Genomic DNA, 21,319 nt, shown 5'->3' on the forward strand with positions numbered 1-21,319 from the left:
TGCAAATAATACAAACAACCAATATAAAACTGTATTATACATCAAAAAAATTAAAAACTATAATATTTTAAAATAATTAGTATTCAAAAAAAAAAATATATATTTTCTTGAGAAAGACTAAAGAGAATACTTTCTTGAGAAACTTCTTTGTGTGTAATTCTTACCAAATTATTTTAGCTATTAGAAAAAAAACTACAAATACTGGATAGATCTTGTTCACGCTTGATTTAGTAATGGGCTTTCATAGGCCCATGATACTGCTAATGGAAAGATAAAAGCTTCTTGTCAAAAATTTCACCGGCAGACAAAAGAAGGTAAAAAATAAAAAAGAGGATCAATCTTGCCAAGGATCACTCTCTGCCCTAACTTCAGATGGTTCAATTACTTCTGCTTCTCCACTTTTGTCATCTCCTTCATTCACAGTCGAGCTTTCTTCTTCTTCTTCAACTCTACCCCACCTTCCTCCAACCGTCAGGCTGTTCAACAAACACATCAAAAGTGAGTCAAAAGATCCACTTGAGTTTATACTTGGAAACACATAAAAGCTAAAGAGCTATTGGATTTCTTACAGTAAATCCACTTGAGATCATAGCAGTGTCATATAAGAGGTCAACCACTCTTGTTGCTTCAGCGCTCTCTGGTGCATTCTTACACCAAAAAATTTACATAAATTAATCGCATTTTTAGAGACCTCTGAGACGAGAGATTCCTTGAGGAATGAATATATAGCATACACTTACATTCAAGTCTTTGATGATGGGATAATCTGGATTGATCTCTAGGATTCTCCTACCTCTCATGAACTCCAAGCTTGAAGTGACTCCAAGAGCTTGTGCCTTCATTAATCTGTCACCATAAACAGCCACAATAAGTTTGATGATGTCAATTTTCGTTTTTAATATAGCCTTTGCTAAAGTACTAACCTTTCCATATTAGCTGACCATCCGAATTTGCCTGAGACAAGCACACAAGGAGAAGAGCTCAAACGATTTGAGACTTGGACTTTAGCAACTTTTTCATCGAGCTGCTGTTTAATCCAGTCACAGAGAAGGTTAAACTCTTGTTTAGCTTCCCTTTCTTTTACTTCATCTTCATCTCCTGCGAGAATAGACAGATTTTTGTTACAAACAAATGGTCAAGATAAATGCACGAGATTCGATGAAAACAATACTTACCGCGTTTCTTTGCTGATATCAACAAACTTCTTTTCTTTGGTTTGTAAATTCTGAATTGCAACCTCATCAATTGGTTCAACCAAGTACAGAACCTATCATTCAAAAAGCCAGCGGTAAGAAAGAAAAATCAAACCAGAGATATGCACCAAGACTATATATTGTGAAGATGAAAACCTAAGCTTGAAGCATATACTGATGATATACCTCAATGTCTTTTTGGATTAGTTTCTCCAAGAAAGAGGCAGACTTTGCACTCTTTAGACTATCGGTTGCAAGGTAGTAGATCGCCTTTTGGTTCTCTCCCATGTTCTCGATATATTCATCCAAGCTTGTCAATTCCTCTTCATTCTTGGAACTGAAGAATCTAAGAAGCGGTGTAATACGCTTGTGGTTACCGGTGTCTTCGATACAACCCAATTTAAGGAATCTACCGAAGTTCTCCCAAAATTTCTTGTAATCCTGGAATCATTTGTACCACATTCATATCTCTGATCTTCAAAAGAGCTTAAGTGAACAAAATGGGATTAGGGAAATACATACCTCTTTGTTTTCACTTTCTGAGATTTCTTGTATCATGTCAAAGGTTTTCCTACTGAGCCTCTTTCTCATGATTCTTTTACCTGTCAATATTATCAAGAAAATAATTTAGTTACGAGGTGAGATTCTTATATAATCAACATCTGTATTACTAACTGTTGACCACTTACAATCCTGTTTTCTTGGAGAATTTCACGGGAACGTTAAGAGGAAGATCATCTGAGTCCACCACACCCTTCACAAAGCTCAAGTATCTCGGGAACTGCAAACAGATCATGGAACATGGTCAGACAAAAATGGAACCAGGGGAAATCTAAAGAGAATTCTACAAAAGAAAGAACTAATATATACACAAGACTCACAAGTTCTCCATCGAAATCGTCAGAGATAAACACACGCTTCACGTAGAGACGAATGTTCTTTGTGTTAGGGTTTGTCACATCCTCGTTGTTAAGAGGACCCATCCCAGGAATGTACAAAATGCTCCTGAACTCAACCTCACCCTTTGAGAATCAAGATAATATAATTAGTAAGAACCAAAACAATTCATTAGTTGACATTATACTAAACAAAAGTAGGAGCTATAAGCTTCTAAGCCTGTCCACCTAAGCTTTAAAACAACCAATAGGGATTCAACATGTCACTAATTAATATTTTTAAAAATTTACAGAATTTTATATGTTAAGAATTATTTTAAACAACCTATCAGGATTTGACATGTCATTCATTAACATTTTCTAAATTTCCAGATTTTTTTAGAAAAAGAAAAATTTTAAATTTATGAAAAAAAAAAAAAACTATGTACAATATCCCACATTGGCTAGAAATTTTTTAGACAATGGTTCAAACCAGTATAAATAAGATTAATATGCTTCCAACAACGAATGGGCAGGAAAGCTTGATTTATCATGCGTCCAAGTTTAAAAGTTTTATTCGGTTTGATCCGGTTTTTTATTTGATCAAACTAAAACTTTAAAAAGTTTCAAAAAAATATTATAATATTTAAATTTTTTAAAAATTTAAATATTATACATATTGAAAATTTTAAAAGCTCTTAACTTTTAAAAAGTTTTTAAATATTATAATTTCAAAATTTTAATAGTTAAAAATATTATAAATATTGAAACTTTTTAAAAGGTTTAAATATTATATTCGAACCTTTTAAAAGTTAAAAATATTATAAATTTTTTTTTTCTACCTCCCTTTTTATTCTTTTCTTTTTGTGACATTTTAGTTAGTTATTATCAAAAATTTATCTGTTCATTTTTATACAATAGATTATAATTATATTTCTTCTACATTTTAAGATGTATATTGCTATATTTTTTTTTTGAATTAGTAGATTATAATTATATTTTTTCTACATCCAAGTGTATCCACCAAACTATGACAACATGGATATATATGATCAAGATGTTTAAGTTAAAAGGAAATTATTGGGCTATGCATTTAAACCCTAAAACCTAAACATTTAAACGCTAAATTCTAAACTATGACCGCATGGATTGCTTATCATGGATCCGGTAATATGATTTTACTATTGTTTGCATCAACAAAAAATATATATATATATATAGCCCAATATATATATATATATATATATACTATTGTTTGCATCCGGTAATATTTTATGAACATCCAAGTGTATCCACAAAACAATGACCACATGGATATATATGATCAAGGTGTTCAAGTTAAAAGGAAATTATTGGGCTATGCATTTAAACCCTAAATCCTAAACTATGACCGCATGGATTGCTTATCATAGATTCGGTAATATGATTTTACTATTGTTTGCATCAAATATATATATATATATATATATATATATATATATTTTTATGAACATCCAAGTGTATCCACAAAACTATGACCACATGAATATATATGATCAAGGTGTTCAAGTTAAAAGAAAATTATTGGGCTATGCATTTAAACCCTAAATCCTAAACATTTAAACTCTAAATCTTAAACTATGACCACATAGATTGCTTATCATGGATTCGGTAATATAGTTTTACTATTGTTTGCATCAAAATATTTTTGTTTTTATTTTTTTTATGAACATCCAAGCATATCCACCAAACTATGACCACATGGATATATATATGATCAAGGTGTTCAAATTAAAAGGAAATTATTGGGGTTATGCATTTAAATCCTAAATCCTAAACTATGATCACATGGATTGCTTATCATGGATTTGGTAATATGGTTTTACTATTATTTACATTAAAACATTTTTTTTATTTTTTTTATGAACATCCAAGCGTATCCGCCAAACTATGACCACATGGATATATATGATCAATGTGTTCAAATTAAAAGGAAACTATTGGCCTATGCATTTAAACCCTAAATCCTAAACATTGAAACTCTAAATCCTAAACTATGACCACATGGATTGCTTATCATGGATTCGGTAATATGGTTTTACTATTGAACAAAGTTTGATAGTCTAAATTATCCAAATAGATAACTATTTATGAATGCAATATTATGTTAATCCATTATGCATCTAATTTAAGCTTAAAGTATGTGGACAAACAATATATTTCATATTTGAAATTTTAGTTAAATAAATTCATTAATTTCTAAATTATTTAATTAATTTAGTTTAAACTTAAAAATTGTTGATTTGACTATGAACACCAATTCAATTGTATTTGATTTAGATTAGATTCATAAAATTTTTTTTGTGGAAAGAAAAAATCTTGAAAGATGCAAAAAATATTTATTTACAAGTTACTTAATTTTTTTTGTTTGTCAACAACTAATGTTACTAAACTTAAAATTTAGTAATGAAAATGTAAAACAAATGTTAAAGAAAAAATATATTAAAAAGAAAGAGAAAATAGAGAGAGAAATGGGAAGGAAAAAAAAAAGTAGAAAGAGAAGGTTAGTTTAGTTAGAGGGTGTAAGTTGTAATTTGACATAAGAAAAGTATAGGGATAGTAGAAAGTGGGTGTGGGTGTTATTTGTTTATGAGAAAGTGGGTGTAGATAGAAAATTCCCTAAGATTAATATGCTTCCAACAACGAATGAGCAGGAAAGTTTGATTTATCAGGCGTTCAAGTTTAAAAGTTTTATTCGGTTTGATCCTGTTTTTTATTTGATCAAACTAAAACTTTAAAAGTTTCAAAAAACTATTATAATATTTAAAAAGTAATGAGTTTAAAGAAGAAGGATCGACGAAAAGCACAAATATTGTTTTTACTATACATGTGTTCATATTACTTTTTCTGCAAGTAAGGATTTTGGTTTGAGAAGTATATGGATGAAATTATCAATAATTGAGTGCATGTGTTGACTATGCTGGTTTTCATAAAATTGCACAATTTTTATGAGAAAAAAATTATTTTGGTCTTGGAGTTTGATGGGTTAACAAGTTGTGTGGTAATCTAAAAAAAAGGTTTTTTCAGTGAAAGAATGTGAAAAAGTTGACGAGAAAGAACAAGAAGAAGAATATAACAAAGAACTGGACGGTAAAAGTTTCGATGACAATTACCATAAAATTTGACAATGAAAATGACAAGAAAGAATATTAAAAATAAGAAAACATTAAATAAAAAAATACGAAAACATAGGTGATAGCGATTAATTAAATATGAAAAAGAGATAAATTCATGATTATAAAATTGTTTCGTTTTTCTGGTTGCCAAAGAAATGGTTTAAGATATGTGAGGTCACCAATTTGATCTGCCTCGCCTGGACGTCGAGTTAGATTCATGATTTTTTTATCAGATTTGATTTTAAAACACAACTACTTTTTATATTTTTAAAAATTGTGTATATGAAATTTAATTTTTTTCTTAATAGTAATTTAAAGTTTTCTGTAAAATAATATTTCATTACCGTCATCAATCATATATAATTTTTATCAAAATATATCAAATAAACCCACGCGTAGCGTGGGTTCAAAACCTAGTATATGTAAATAGTCTATAAAGGACAATGACCTCAGTTGTGAAGTGTGTGTTAGCAAGTGGATCCAAGAACTCATTGAAAGCCTTTTTGTATAACTCATTGTACTCTTCCTTTGAATTGCGCATCTATTCAAAAGACACAAACTAATCAGCAAACATTTTGAACGAAAACAAAACACATGTTAAAGCTACCCGGCTTACCCAAAGCGGTTTTGTCTCGTTGGCTAGTTCTCAATCCCAGTACTTCTCGGTTTTAGTTGTCTTCTTCTTCTTTGGCTCACCCTGGAAACAAACAAGTAACAAAATCAACTCAGCAAACAAAAGTCTAGGACAGTACCTGGTTGTAAACAGCTTACACAGACAATTAATAAAGTTTGTTACCTCTTCTCCTTCCTTCACTGATTCTTCCTCTTCAACCTACACCAAGTTACAATTTTTCAAAACAAATTAGTAACGTGAAAACACTGTTACAGTTATGAAAACAAAACTACCATCCTCACCTCTATACTCCTAGATTTTTCCTGCCATGTATAGATGGGAAACCCAACGAACTGAGAGTAATTCTTCACAAGGTTCTTGATTCTCGTAGACTCCGCAAATTCTTCATCAACTTTAATTCTATCATCATCGTCACCATCAATGGCGTTATGGTGCTCTTACCATGATCCAATCTCTGATTCTATTCCTTCTCCTTCTTCTATACCATGAACTGTGATCAAATCTCTGATTCTATCTATGATGATAAGCAGGAGAGGAAGGCGCGCGTGGTCTCCGCGATGGAAGCTCCGTTAGAGATTTTGGAAGCATGAGAGGAAGGATTTGGAAGATGAAGGTGGTTAAGCTCAGAGATTGTTTATTAGGAAGAAGAAATAAATCCCAAATTAAAAGGGGGAAAATGTCAATTAAATCATGAACTTACACAAAAAACCAATTAAATCCTGACTTTCCTTAAGAATGTTATGAATATAGAGTTTAGGGAAAAGCTCTTGTATATTCTTATTGATTATTCCCAAGGTTACATGCATATATATAGTAGAGTACAAGTCTTAGCTTAAACCGACATAAGGAAGTAATGGCCGAGTAAGGCTTCGGCCAATGGGCCGAAAGTGTGCGGACTGAGTATAGCCAATGGACCGAGACTCCATGGATAATAGGTGGGCTGGTCTAGTGAGTCCACTAAGTGTTTCACAACACTCCCCCTTGGACGAAACGACCGTGCCTATGTTGGATGGGATCACTGCAATGTTCTTAGGGGATGCTGCCTCATTATAACCTTACCAGGAAAACCCATTGGGACAAAACCTTGGTGAAGGAAAAAGAGTACAGCACACATTGCTCCCCCTGTTCCAAACATCACTCTAAGTCCCTAAGTCTCCGCATCCCAATCTGGTGCGCGAGCTTCTTGAACGTTGTTGTCGGTAGCGATTTGGTGAAGAGATCGGCTGAGTTGTCACTTGACTGAACTTGCACTATAAGAACTTCTCCGGCCTTTTGTAGTTCATGTGTATGGAAGAACTTTGGTAATATGTGCTTTGTCCGATCTCCCTTGATGTAACCTTCCTTGAGCTGTGCAATGCATGCTGTGTTATCTTCATAAATTACGGTTGCTTCTTTGCTGTCTTCCAATCCACTGTCTGTCCGAATATGCTGAGTCATGGACCGCAACCAAACACATTCACGGCTGGCTTCATGCATTGCTAGTATCTCTGCGTGATTTGATGATGTGGCTACAAGGGTTTGCTTCATAGAACGCCAAGAGATTGCTGTACCACCGTGTGTAAACACATAGCCTGTTTGTGATTTACCATTGTGTGGATCGGATAGATAACCTGTATCAGCAAAACCAACTAAACCATCTTTGTTATAGTTAGTGTAATATAGACCAAAGTCTGTCGTACCCTGTAGGTATCGCAGAACATGTTTAATACCATTCCAGTGCCTTATGGTCGGACAAGAACTATATCTTGCTAGGAGGTTCACGGCAAAGCATATGTCTGGTCTAGTGTGGCTAGCCAAGAACATTAACGCTCCTATAGCACTGAGGTAAGGCACTTCAGGTCCGAGAACTTCTTCATCGGCCTTCTTAGGAGCAAATGGATCTTTATTCACTTATGTGCTTCTCACAATCATAGGGCTAGTCAATGGGTGAGCTTGCTCCATATTAAACCTCTTGAGTACCTTTTCTGTATATGCCTTTTGATGCACAAGGATACCACTGTTTCTGTACTCAAGCTGCAATCCCAAACAAAATTTTGTCTTGCCTAGGTCTTTCATCTCAAATTCTTTCTTGAGGTATTCTACAGTTTGGGCGATTTCCCCAGAGGTTCCAAGGATGTTCAAATCATCCACATAGACTGCTATTATCACAAATCCTTTGTTTGCAAACTTCTTAATAAATATACATGGACTGATGGGGTCATTCCTATAGCCTTTCTTTGCCAAAAATTCACTAAGTCTATTATACCACATTCGACCACTCTGTTTCAGTCCATAAAGCGATTTGTCTAGCCTTATACAGTACTGTTCTCGAGAACCCACTCTTATCTTTGAGTTCTATTCCCTCTGGTAATCTCATATAGATTTCATTATCCAGTGGACCATATAAGTAAGCAGTTACAACATCCATTAACCGCAAATCCAGTTTTTCTCTTACAGCCAGACTTATTAGATATCTAAAAGTCGTTGCATCCATCACAGGGGAGTATCTCTCCTCATAATCTATTCCTGGTCTTTGAGAGAATCCTTGTGCTACAAGCCGTGCTTTGTATCTCACGATTTCATTCTTCTCATTTCTCTTTCTTACAAAGACCCACTTATGTCAACTGGTTTAATTTCAGGTGTTATCCTTAAGATCGGACCAAACACACTTCTCTTCTTCAAAGAGTTTAACTCCACATCAATAGCTTCTTTCCATCTAAGCCAATCTTTGCTTTGAGTGCACTCTAATATAGATGTGGGTTCTAGATCCTCATTTAGCTCAAGTGCTACCTTGTATGCAAATATATCATCGATGTCGACATCCTTACGGTTCCAAGTAATTCCAGACATGATATAGTTTATCGAGCTCTTATTATTATCAATACCTTAAGGACCTTGAGGTTCAGCGTCCCAAACCTCATTGTTAGTACCTTAGGATTTGCCGCGGCCATGTCTATACTTTTCTTTAACCTCGGTTTTATTTTGCACCTTTCTTTAGATTTCCGAAGGTTCTTTTCTATGGAACATATTGGTCTATTTAGACTCTGTAGCAACTTGATTATTGTGTTTCTTTTGTACATCAATACGTACTGGTGCATTACAAGCTGGTATTGTACGATTTTCTTATTCTCTTTGGGTCAAAAGGAATCTGGCAATTTATTAGCTAGCTTTTGCAAATATATAATTCTTTTGGATCTCTGCATCACAGGCTAGAGTCCGAGGATCTTGCCAATTTAAGGATGTTTGATTCCATAATATATCCTTGACCAGCTTGTTTATCTCTCCACCCAACATAGGAAACTTGGATTCAACAAAGTGCAATCCGTGTATCTAGCCACATATAAATCACCCATAGTTGGCACAAGATACTTAATAATGGTGGGAGAATCATATTCATCATATATTCCCATCCTCACTTAAGATCCCATTTTTTATGTGATGATGCAATATAAACGGCACACCCGAATATTATTTTAGATGGGATATGTCTGGCTCATGACCCGTTAGTAATTGGGATGGTGAATATTCTATGCTCACTAGATGGCCTGATGCGTATAAGCTTTTACTGCATGTAATATTGTGTGTCCCCAAGCCGACACAAGAAGCTTCGACCTCATGAGTAATGGTCGAGCAATACGTTTAATGATGGATTCATCTAATCCATTCTCTGTATGTTCATGTGCCACAGGGTGGTCCACACTTCCCCCATGGACATACCATTAAATGCTTGGGATATAAAATTCACCAGCACTAGCTAGACTTATAGTCTTAAGTGGATAATTTCTTTATTTACTGGTGATGGCCTTATAATGAGTTTCCCTTGTATACATGCTACACACGTGAGATTCTTAGGAATAACTCTTCTCTCTTAGGAGTGTGCCCATTTTAATATCTGCTTACGCATCATGTTAGAACCCGGATGGCCAATCCGGTCATGCCATAAAGTCAATTGTTCATTGAACATTTTATTCTTTGCCAAATGATTTTCTATCATATCTATCTTAGCATGGTAAAGCCCATCGGCTAGTGCGGGTATAGTCTCTAGGACTTTCTTATGTCCTTGGGTGATTTCAATATATAGGAACTCTCTGTTTCCTTCACCCTTTATTTCAGTATGGAAACCATTCAAATGAATGTCCTTAAGGCTCAATAAGCTTCTCTTAGAGCTGGGTGAATATAATGCAACACTTAGTTCAAATGTGTGCCATAAAATATATGCCTCGCCGTAGCCTTCAATTAGGCTTGCTATACCCGCTTATCTTGCTAATATTGGCATTTTTCAAAATTGTGTGGCTTAATCCACTATCCACCACACTTATTTTCTTGTCCTTAGCCATTTCCAATAATGGACAAGAATTTAATATATATTAAAGGAAATAAAATAATTGAATTTAAACCAAAATAATAATTCAGTCAGATTCAAAGCATAGAAATTAAATTAGTACACCACATGAGTTTAATTATTTTCTTTAGGCAATTACAAATCTCATAATCCAATTTAGTCATCATTCTCATGGTTGAAATTTCCTTCACCATCGAGATGAACCAGGTTAGCTTCTGGATTTTTTTTCTATTTATTTTCAAACTCTCTTAATAGAGATCAACAAGGTGCTTAGGAGTTCTGCATGTCTTTATCTAATGGTTTTCTATACCATAATTATTATTACAAGTGGACTTGGTCTTATGTTGCGGGTTTAGATAACCCGCGGCCTCTACCCCGACCACGGCCGAAGCCTAATTGGTTTCTACGGCCTTGACCATCATAATTATGCCTTTGGTAAGTCCCACAACCAGGACCACCACGTCCACTTTCTCCATGGCCACGGCCACTCTTGTCCCTATGGACATAGTTAGACTCTTTGGTCTCTTTTGGCTCTATAGGCTCTTGAGGATTCTTCTTAGTCATATCAACCTTGTGGGCTTCATTGCACTTTTCATCAATAATATCTCATTGGTTTGCTCATCTAGCATTAAACAAGAGTTTTAGGTCTGCGTAGGTTTTAAACCTTTCTCGCGATATTGCTGCTGGAGCACAATGTTATTTGTGTGAAATGTCGAGAATGTCTTCTCCAACAATTCCTTCTCAATGACCTTAGTAGCACACAACCTTAGGATTGAGACAATCTTTAAAAGCTCTGAGTTATACTCATCCAGGGACTTGAAGTCCTGGTTCCTTAGGTTTTCCAATCGAATTGAGCCTTTGGTAGGAGCACCATCTTTTGGTGTCCATATTTGCTTTTAATCTGTGTCCAAAGGGTCAATAAGATTATCTATTGTGAGGTACTGGTTTTCTAAGCTCTCAGCAAGATAATCGTTTGATGTCTATATTTTCTTAGTGCAATCATTATAATCAACAATATACTCACATAGGTCCTTTGATTTTAATCCAAAACATGCACCTAACTATATCATGCGGTTTTTAAGACTGAACCATGTAATTAATTTGGATCATGCCATGCGGTATTTAAGACCGAACCATGGAATTGTTTTAGTCATAGGCTATGCGGTATTTGAGACCGAAACATGCCTTCATATTTAAACCTTTAGGCCATGCGGTATTTGAGACCGAACCATGCCATGCCATAACACTCAAATTTCGTGGATTTATGTCTTGTTTTTATCTCATAATTTCGAACTTTAGGTCATGCGGTATTTGAGACCGAAACATGCCATCATATTTAAACTCAGGACATGCGGTGTTTAAGACCGAACCATGCCTTATCTTTGCTTATATTTTCGTGGTTTAATCTATGCACACAAGACAACAAAACTAAATAGCATGCAAAAGTTTCCTTTTCTTAGATAATTTAGAAATTTTCCTTTTTCTTAACTTTTCCTTTTCCAATTAGGAATTTAAACAAAAGTTTAGGGACCTAGACTTTCTCTAGGATCCAGATTTTTTAATTTGGTTTTAGGGTTCTTATGCAACCTAAATTTACAGAAAAAATTCTATGCCAAATTCGATTAACAATACTCTTATGCAAATCGCTTTAATTTCAAAGATGCATGCATTTCCATATTTTAAATATCCTAGAACAATCAGATTCATAATACTCTTTATGAAATTCGAAATTAACAGTTTAGTTCTAGGTTCTTATGCAACAATCAATCAAGCAATAATAAGCAACCAATCAACCGGATTTAAGCTTGATATATTTTGGTGCAATTCACAAACAATCTAGCAATCCTATGTGACCGGTTTTAGAGTTTTATAGGATTAGAGATCTTTAAAGTTTGTTTGTTTGTGTACTTGGATGTTTTAAGGTTCAATAGTTTTAGATCCAAGTTCGATTATGGTTCTAAAAGAGTTTTGATCTTATTTACCTTTCACCAATTAGGGTCTGACTGGTTTTGATCTGGGAGCTAAAGACCTGAGATATCCCTTGATCACGAACCACGAACCTCGGATCTCGATCTATTATCGACCTGATTCTCGTCCCGCTCACGTACTGCTCTCGTCTGAAATCTCGTACCGCTATTGTCTGGATTTTCGTACCGCTCTCGTTCGGATACGTCTGAACCGCGAAACTCGACCAAAACTCGAACAAAACTTGATCTTCGAAAAGGAACTCGATCTCGGACTATGATGGATCACGAACAAGGAATAATCGCCGAGAGTTTTGGATTATCACCGAGAGATCTCCGAGACAAGGAGATAAGTCTCGAAGAAGAAGAACAAAGGCGGTTAAGGTTTTAGGGAAAGAGAGAATCGGCGGCTGCCTTAGGGTTTTAGGGTTTGAGGCTATCGTGCTGATAACGTGTTATGAATATAGAGTTTAGGGAAAAGCTCTTGTATATTCTTATTGATTATTCCCAAGGTTACATGCATATATATAGTAGAGTACAAGTCTTAGCTTAAACCGACATAAGGAAGTAATGGCCGAGTAAGGCTTCGGCCAATGGGCCGAAGGTGTGCGGACTGAGTATAGCCGATGGACCGAGACTCCATGGATAATAGGTGGGCCGGTCTAGTGAGTCCACTAAGTGTTTCACAACAAAGATCATTTAAATAATCTAATTTCATTACCAAATTTAATTAAACATCACATTTTACTAAAAACGTCAAATTACACATCGCGAAAAATTGGGTAACAGAGCAACTAACCTCCGTTTAACACCCGTTAACATCTGTTAGATTAACCCGTTAGAATAATAATATAAAAAAAAACTCGAAATCTCCAAATTACTTCGATCTCTAATCCCTATCATAGGATTGGATGGAGCATTCCTAAAGTGGGATATAAAAGGTCATATTCTAGCTGTTGTTGGTAGAGATGGAGATAATAGAATTGTTCCTCTTGTTTGGTCAGTTGTAGAAATAAAGTGGAATATCGAGTTCGAAGTATTTTGGGGATTTCAAGTTCTTTTTTTTTATAATTCTAACGGGTTAATCTTACAGATGTTAACAGATGTTAAACGGAGGTTAGTTGCTCTGTTACCCAATTTTTCGTGATGTGTAATTTGGCATTTTTAGTAAAATGTGATGTTTAATTAGATTTGGTAACGAAATTAGATGATTTAAATGGTTTTAGGGAAAGTTCAGGATTTAATTGACGTTGTTGTGTAAGTTCTTGATTTAATTGACATTTTTCCCAAATCAAAAGCCCTAACTTTGTTTATTTCCCCGAATTAAACGAGGATTTTAAAGATAATATATTATTTGTTGAGGTTATAAATATAAATGGTTTAGAGAACTTATCGAGAAAAGTTGTTGGCTCAGTTGGTAAAAGTATGTGTTAAGTTGGTAGAGGATCCCGGTACGAGTCGCAAAACATTAAAGCGACGTTGTTTATTTCAGACAATGCCACCTCAGTTTTACACATGTCATATGATTCAACATCTGTTAATTTTGGGTTTGAAATTGGCACTATTTATATTAATTGGGTATGAAATTAGAATTTTAATTGAGTTCAGGTAGAAATTGGCACTTATCTTTGTACAGGTAGAAATGGACACTTTTGAAATTGTACAGATATGAAACGTACCTTTTCACTTACAACCAAAACAAACAATATACTTTTCCATTAACAATATCAATAAAAACAAGGCTCAATATCCAGAAAGCCCAAAATTTATACTGATCATATCCTTGGCCAGAGCCGTGCCTATGTTAGGGAAATAGAAACCTTCGCCTACAGCCCGTTTCAAAATAACTAAATCATTCAAGGTTCAATCCCATAATGTTTCTATATTTTAATTTCTTACGTTTGAAATGAAAGAAGTATTATAATAAAAATCAGGATGCTTCAGGGTGCTTGATGTCATAACATTCATATTTGTGGATGTAATTTTTTCTTTCTTCTAAAATAGAAGGAATTTAGCCAAAAAATCAAATTTATCCCCATAACTTATAGAAATTTGGATTTTCTTATCACTGAAAACGTCTATGAGTGGCTAAGTTATTTTCTTTCTTTACATATACATATATTTTGTTATTTTCTAACCATATACCGCCTCCGGCCACTAAATACCTAGGCACGGCTCTGTCCTTGGCATGTGAATGTAATTTGTCCTCACACTCTGACTTCTAGAAAAATTGAATCAATGGAATCTTTGTCACTAAAGTTACAATCACCTGGATTAACTGATCACACTTGTTGCGGAAAAATATTGTATACTGTTAGCTTAAGCTATGAGCCTATGAGAAATGTTTTTCTCGATTCTACATGTCAACATGATAGGGTGAAGATTCGAAAAGCATATAGCATATGTTGTTTCAATATCGGCAACACGCCAACACGTTTGGTATATGATTTTTCTCCTACTACGATCGAATCTTCCAGGTGGTCAGATAAACGAAATTCCACTACTAGTTTATTTCTTTTTAATATTTAATTTTCGGCGTATATGAAGTAAAAGAAATGATTTGATGTTTCATACTAGTATATATATATAAGTGGTCTATACCAACTATAATAAATAAGGCTTTATTGTTGTGTGGTACTACGAACAGAAGCCAACAAGATTAATGAGAATCGTATTGGAAAATATCAGTAAACAAAACATGTCGAAACCTTAATGTATGCTTTTTGCACTTCGCCGCAAGATCTAACTGGAGCTGGTCTGGATGGTTTAGTCAATAGAAATTGTAAAATGCTGTTCTTGCCTTTATTTCATGCACATATATAAGTCCGCTAGAAAAAGAAACACTTGTCCTTCATAAGAGCCCACAAGTAAAAACACTATGCTTTTTTTTTTTTTTACGATCAAACCCCATATATTAAGTTATCGGAGATGACTCTCTTCGAGAGAGAGCCATTTAGGTACCGACGAGCTTACATGGGAAAAACAGAAACCTCGTGCTTTTGCATATTTCGCAAGTTTATCGGCACGGATATTATCCTCTCGGAAAATATATCTAATACTAAAATTAGCAAATCTATCTCTGAAATGAATAAAATCCTTCAATTCTGATGAAAAGGTCGGCCAATCCTCGATATTAGACGTCATCCTTAGGAGGTCTGAACAATGCGTAGCAAAAAGAGCATTATCCAAGTCCAAATCTAATAAGCACTCCATAGCCCAAATAAGGGTATCTAACTCTGCATGTAATGGGGATAAGCTTCTGCGCGATCCTTTTAGCCCCATATGCAGGATTCTATCACCGAAAAACGCAATCCAGCCATGCCCACTCCTATCCACCTCTGTATGCCAAGATCCATCTATAAAGCATACAAGAGATTCTTGAGGAATTGGGCTCGAAGGTATGCATTCTTCTACTACCGCTGGTGCTAAGTCTCTGTTATTTGCTCTTCTCCAAACTTCTTCTTCTTGGATAGCTTTCTCCAGTGTATCTTGCGGAGATTCAGAGATATTTTCAAACACTTTCTTATTTCTTGCCTTCCAAATGTACCACATCATCCACGGGAACGTTCTCAAGTCTTGATCAGTTGAACCAGAGTCTCTACCTCGCCCATATAGAAAATCGAGGTTGCTATACCATAGGATGGGAAGGGATTGTCGATAAAGCACATACTTGACGTGCTGGGGGGCATTCAAATAACATATGGTTTATAGTTTCCTCCTCCGCTCCACATCTAGGACAATCTTTATCTCTACCAATATGGCGATAATGCAGGCGTTGACATGTTGCCAAACACCCAGTCACACATTGCCACACGAAATGCTTAAGCTTCCGTGATGTTTTTAACTTCCATGCTTGCGCCTTAAGTGTCGTAACACTAGAACCCTGAGCAGGGAGGTCGCAAGCAGGGCGAGAGATAGCTCTCGCGGCTTCGTATCCAGATTTAACGGTATAATTTCCAGACTTTGTCAGAGTCCAAGAATAGCCGTCCCTCGAGGCATTCAAGCTTGGTTTAATCCCCAAAATAAGGGTAATTTCTTTCGGGGGGAAGAGTTCCCGAAGACGTTCAATTTTCCATTTTTTTGTGTTAAAATCTATCAAGGTGTTAACACAAATCAAGGGATTTCTCTCATTAGTTAAACTTTGGGGGGGCCGTCCTGGCGTATCAGGGATCCATGGTTTAGTCCAGATGCACGTATTAAAACCCGAGCTTATGGTGTTACGAATTCCATACGAAAGAACATGCTTTGCTGCCAACATGCTCCTCCAGCCATATGAAGGTCGATTTGATACTTGTATCTCTAATGGACTACAGTATCGAAAGTATCTCCCTTTTAGAACTCGGCTAAGAAGGGAATCTGGATATCTCAACAATCTCCATAATTGCTTTGCCAAAAGGGCAAGATTAAATTCTTCTAGTGTTCTAAAACCTAGCCCACCTTCCGAAAGTTGAGTACACATTTGTTCCCATGATATCCAATGTAGTCTTTTACTGTCTGCTTTATTGCTCCACCAGAAATTGGCTATCGAGCTAGATAATTTTGAGCATATAGCTTTTGGTAAGAGAAAAGACGACATTACATATGTCGGAATTGCTTGCGCCACTGATTTGATCAGGACTTCCTTGCCTCCCTTGGATAGAGATTTTGAAGTCCATAAGTTTACCTTCTTATGGAGTCAATCCCTCACGAATGCAAAGACTTGTGCCTTTGACCCATGAATCTTCTCAGGGAGACCCAAGTATGTGTCCATGCCTCCTTCTTGTGATATCCCAACAATAGATTTGATCTCTTGACGTATATGGGATGGGACCTCGGTTCCAAACATGATGGAAGATTTGGAGAAGTTAATTTCTTGTCCAGATGCCTCGCCATAAAAGCGGATTATATCGATAATTTCCTTGCATTGCTGAGGATCGGCTCTGCAGAAGAATAAACTGTCGTCTGCAAACAGTAAGTGGGAAACACGTGGGCTTGCGTTCGAAATACGTAAACCCTGGATTTTTCCCTCTCTTTCTGCGTTCCTAATCTGAGCAATTAAAGCCTCAGTACAGAGTATAAATAGGTATGGAGAGATTGGGTCCCCCTGACGAATCCCACGTGTTGGCCTAATTCGTCCCTTGGGCTCTCCATTGATCAAAATACGGTAGGAGACGGAAGTAATGCATTCCATTATCCAACCCACCCATTTTTGATCAAATCCCATTTTTTCCATCAAAGCTCTTAAGAGATTCCATTCCACCCTATCATAAGCTTTACTCATGTCCGTTTTTATTGCCATAAATTTTTTCCGGTTGGCCTGATTAGAACGGAGGGCATGGAAGTTTTCTTGAGCAATGAGGATATTATCTGTGATTAATCTTCCTGCCACAAAGGCAGATTGGGTCTCGGATATAAGTTCCGGCAAAAACTTCTTGAGACGTAAGCTCAGAATTTTTGAGATCACCTTATAGCTCACATTACACAAGCTAATAGGGCAAAATCTTGACATTTCACGAGGTCGATCTCCTTTCGGGATTAAACATATATTTGTCTCATTTAGCTTGCCATCAAAAATTCCTGAGCTAAAGAAGTTCTTTACCATATTAGTGAAAACACTATGCTATAAAGTATAAACTATAATATCCAATTTCCTTCTTAAAATATTGTATGAGGAACTTTGAACCAAAAAAAAAAACTTTGAACAAATATAATATAAAATATTGTATGAGGAACTTGTTGGATGAGACTGTATTTTCCGAAGCTCACAGCTTTGGTCTTTTGTCCACATGCTCTTCTTGTCTTTTGTCTATTCTCAAGTGAGATTATCCCATATGTAAATTTAGTTTTTTCTTTCTTTTTGGCTGCTCGCTATAGAGAAAGCTTTCGTTTGTCGGGTGAGAGAACTCATTGTATCCCAAATTATGTCTCCCGGTTTACATAATTTGATGTACATATTTATATATTTTCACATCTTATAGAAAAATTAATTTGACAACGAAAAAACAATGTTCTAGAAGAAAAGATATTGGGCGATCGAGCACACAAGGGTCACAAAATCGAAATGCTTAATTTTAAGTTGTTTGACCCATTTAAAAAAATGTAATCTGTTTGACAACAAAGATTTTCAATTCAATGTCGTCGATGGTATATACTATATAACATCATGTTCATCATGATTCATTCTTTTTTTTTTGGTTTAATGTTAACATAACATCATGATTCTTGATAATACGTATCATAATCCTAATGATTAATATACCAATCATAAAAATAATGATTTTTAGTGAAATGAATATATTTAGATTTCATAAACTAGTTTCGATTTTGCCATTTTGGTTCAAATTAACAGGTAATATTTTGTATTCTTCATGGAACATTATACTTCTGGTTCAAAAATATATATATATATATATATATATTTTTTTTTCAACCAAAAATTAAATTAGAAGATAACTCCAAAGTTGGTAGCCCAAACCGGAGGAAAAAAATAAAATAAAAAATATATATTTTTTATATCTGAAATAATTAATTTCTCACAGCATCCACAAACAAATGTAGTGTAATCTACCATCCGTTTTGTTTCTGATTTAAATGTTGGTTATGCATCATGCACGTCATTATTATCTTATGATTTGCAAAATCCTAGCTAGACTGTCACATATATAATATATCAGCCAGCATCGGTCATCATCACCTTCTTCGCTATTGTCATACAGTTTCACTGTGACAAAGTCCAAATTATGTTATGTCAAAACGTAAGCTAACGTAGCCCCATGCGTCATAGATTGCAGAACAAAGAGGCAATTACTGTAATATCTATCAAAGATTCGGTACTAACTTTATAAATTCACACTATTAATTCGTACCTCACCTCTAAAAGTGCAATATAATGTACTTGATTTGTTGTCAGCTAAACAAACAATTATAAAACAATTGTCATGCCGGACTATAAAGGTTCGAGAACGTGGACCGACTACATTTAGAAATATATATGCATTTATCATTTCGTTTTTAGCCTAATGTGTAATGTTGCCTTCATCACGTTTTCTGTTTTTTTTGTTTTGAGTTTTTTTTTTTCCAAATAGATCAAGACTATCATCTGCTTGTCACGTTATAAACCATATATATTATCGTTTGACACTTAGTACCAGTTCCCCCACGAATTACATGTCTCCACATCATTGACTAAACTATATTTTTAATTTGTTTGCAAGAAGTTTTCCCTGTATCAATAAATTGTTGTACTTTTTACATTTCTGTATACTTATAAATGATACACCCAAACTCGCAAGGCAAATTCAATAGTATTGTTTCCGGTAAATCAAGATAAATTTTTAATATGCATATAGCATACGGAGAATATAAGCTAGAATGAAATTAGTATATGTACTTCGTTCAAATGAGTTATAGGAAATAACACGTTTTATTGAAAACTATTAAAATACGTTCGGTTCATCCATTAACAGTTCTTTATATATTTTTTATCTTATATCATTGTGAGTAACTAATAGGAGTAAAAATTTAGCAAACTCAAGTTGATGTGTACTGTTATAAAAAAAGGTTGTTGTGTACATTTTATTCTCCACTACCCAACAAGAAGGTGATCCACTCCCCTTATGTATCTTTCTTTTGTTCTTGCACATAAAGAAATCAATCTGTTCAACTGCCATATAGAATACTAAACCCACGAATAATAGTATTATATGTGGGGATGTGTATAGTTAAACAAATAATAAGAACAAAGGGGCAGAATCGTGCCAAACCTACAACATTCTTGACCTCTGCCTCCCTCCTTTATTACTATATAGAGGGCACATTTGAGAGAATCAATTAGGCAAATAAAAATCTAGATAGCGTTTTTAGCTTCTCACATCTTCTTTCTACAATATCAAACTACGTACTCTTCATCGGCCTCTTATCTAGCAAAGTGATCTCAATGGAAAACTCAGCACTAAGCAACTGCGTGAGGCGAACAGTATTCTCTAATCAACAGAGAACAATACAAGAGGGTCTAGAAGAGAGTAGTTGGACAATGTACTTTGAAACCCAAGATGGATTAGGCCATAACGATGATTCTTCGATGATGTCAGATGCTGCGTCTCCTATGGGATCTGTCGAAGAAGACACGGCTTCATCTCCTTCTAACAGAACCAAGGTTAGTCCACGAAGATGACAATCTTAATTAATATATGTTCATAATACATATACATTAATAGTATAATACACACAATACACTTATGCATAGCTATATGTATGTATGATATTTCATGTGGTTTTATCTAATTAATCTCTTTGATATGCTTGTCTCGATCTTCAGGGTTACAGTGAAATAGAAGACAATACGATAAAAGTAAAAACCGCGATGAACAATACTAATACTGAGGTAAGAAACTTTCAACGACCTTCACATATTAATGTATACTTTCAAAAATTTTAATTGTTCTAACAACATTCTTACGGGTTTTTATAGGAGAAAGGACTGAGTAAAAATGGGATAATATATGAAGAATATTGCGCAGAATTGAAGAAGAGAGGACTTTGTTTAGTCCCTTTGTCGATGTTGTCTAACTATATTGGTTGAAAAAAAACTTTGATTGTGTTTTTGAATATTATATATATTTTTTCATTTTTTTTATTGTGATTATTTTTCTTTTCTGATTATTTTCTATAAAATCAATAGAATGGACGACTAAGTAAATGTAATGAAAAGGAAGAGTGGATTATATGTATTATTTGTAATTGTATGTATAAAATGCACCAAGGCAAAAGTGCGAGGGAGATTCAATTGACAGTAATGAAGACTTGTAAATCATTTCTAAAACATGTGTAATAAAGAGTTAACATGTCTCCATGTGTGTCACAATGTTTATGGATTTTGGTACGGTATACACACAATCACATTACTTATGTGTATATATATTTGGAACGTCTTGTAATCCAATGATTGAATTATCTCCCGATTTAGAAAAAAAAACCATCCAAATTATATTGCCAACAACCTTTAGCCTAGTAGATGTATCTGTGTCACACTCCTCCTGGTGGTGGTGGGTCACCTTGAAAGTTATTTTCTCCGACTCTGACTCACAGATATTGGATATATTCATGCTTTTATTGAAGAACCAAAATAATAAGTTTCCCTCTGTTGGACAAAACAGATCCGGCAACAAATAACTTTGTCCTAAAACATTCTTTGGTTCA

General features: G+C 34.8%; 1 protein-coding gene and 1 pseudogene across 1 annotated transcript; one reads left to right on the top strand and one right to left on the bottom strand.

Annotated features, from left to right (window-relative positions):
• Positions 1 to 334: 334 nt before the first annotated feature.
• LOC104748374 (heat shock protein 90-5, chloroplastic-like) lies at positions 335 to 7,384 on the bottom strand (annotated as a pseudogene).
• A 12,553-nt stretch (positions 7,385 to 19,937) lies between these two features.
• LOC104746471 (vascular-related unknown protein 3-like) lies at positions 19,938 to 20,984 on the top strand. Its single transcript, XM_010467954.2, has 3 exons — positions 19,938 to 20,276; positions 20,439 to 20,504; positions 20,592 to 20,984. Exons 1-3 carry the CDS (start codon positions 20,058 to 20,060, stop codon positions 20,700 to 20,702), a joined length of 396 nt encoding a protein of 131 aa, XP_010466256.1. The 5' UTR covers positions 19,938 to 20,057; the 3' UTR covers positions 20,703 to 20,984.
• Positions 20,985 to 21,319: the final 335 nt, after the last annotated feature.

Source organism: Camelina sativa, chromosome 15, assembly GCF_030686135.1.
Source record: "Camelina sativa cultivar CO46 ecotype springtype chromosome 15, ASM3068613v1".
Taxonomy (NCBI): Eukaryota; Viridiplantae; Streptophyta; class Magnoliopsida; order Brassicales; family Brassicaceae; genus Camelina; species Camelina sativa.

Coding starts and splice junctions, on each gene's coding strand:
- LOC104746471 (XM_010467954.2), top strand. CDS start 20,058: ATGGAAAACTCAGCACTAAGCAACTGCGTGAGGCGAACAGTATTCTCT. Junction 20,277..20,438: donor CTCCTTCTAACAGAACCAAG/GTTAGTCCACGA, acceptor CTCGATCTTCAG/GGTTACAGTGAAATAGAAGA. Junction 20,505..20,591: donor TGAACAATACTAATACTGAG/GTAAGAAACTTT, acceptor GGGTTTTTATAG/GAGAAAGGACTGAGTAAAAA.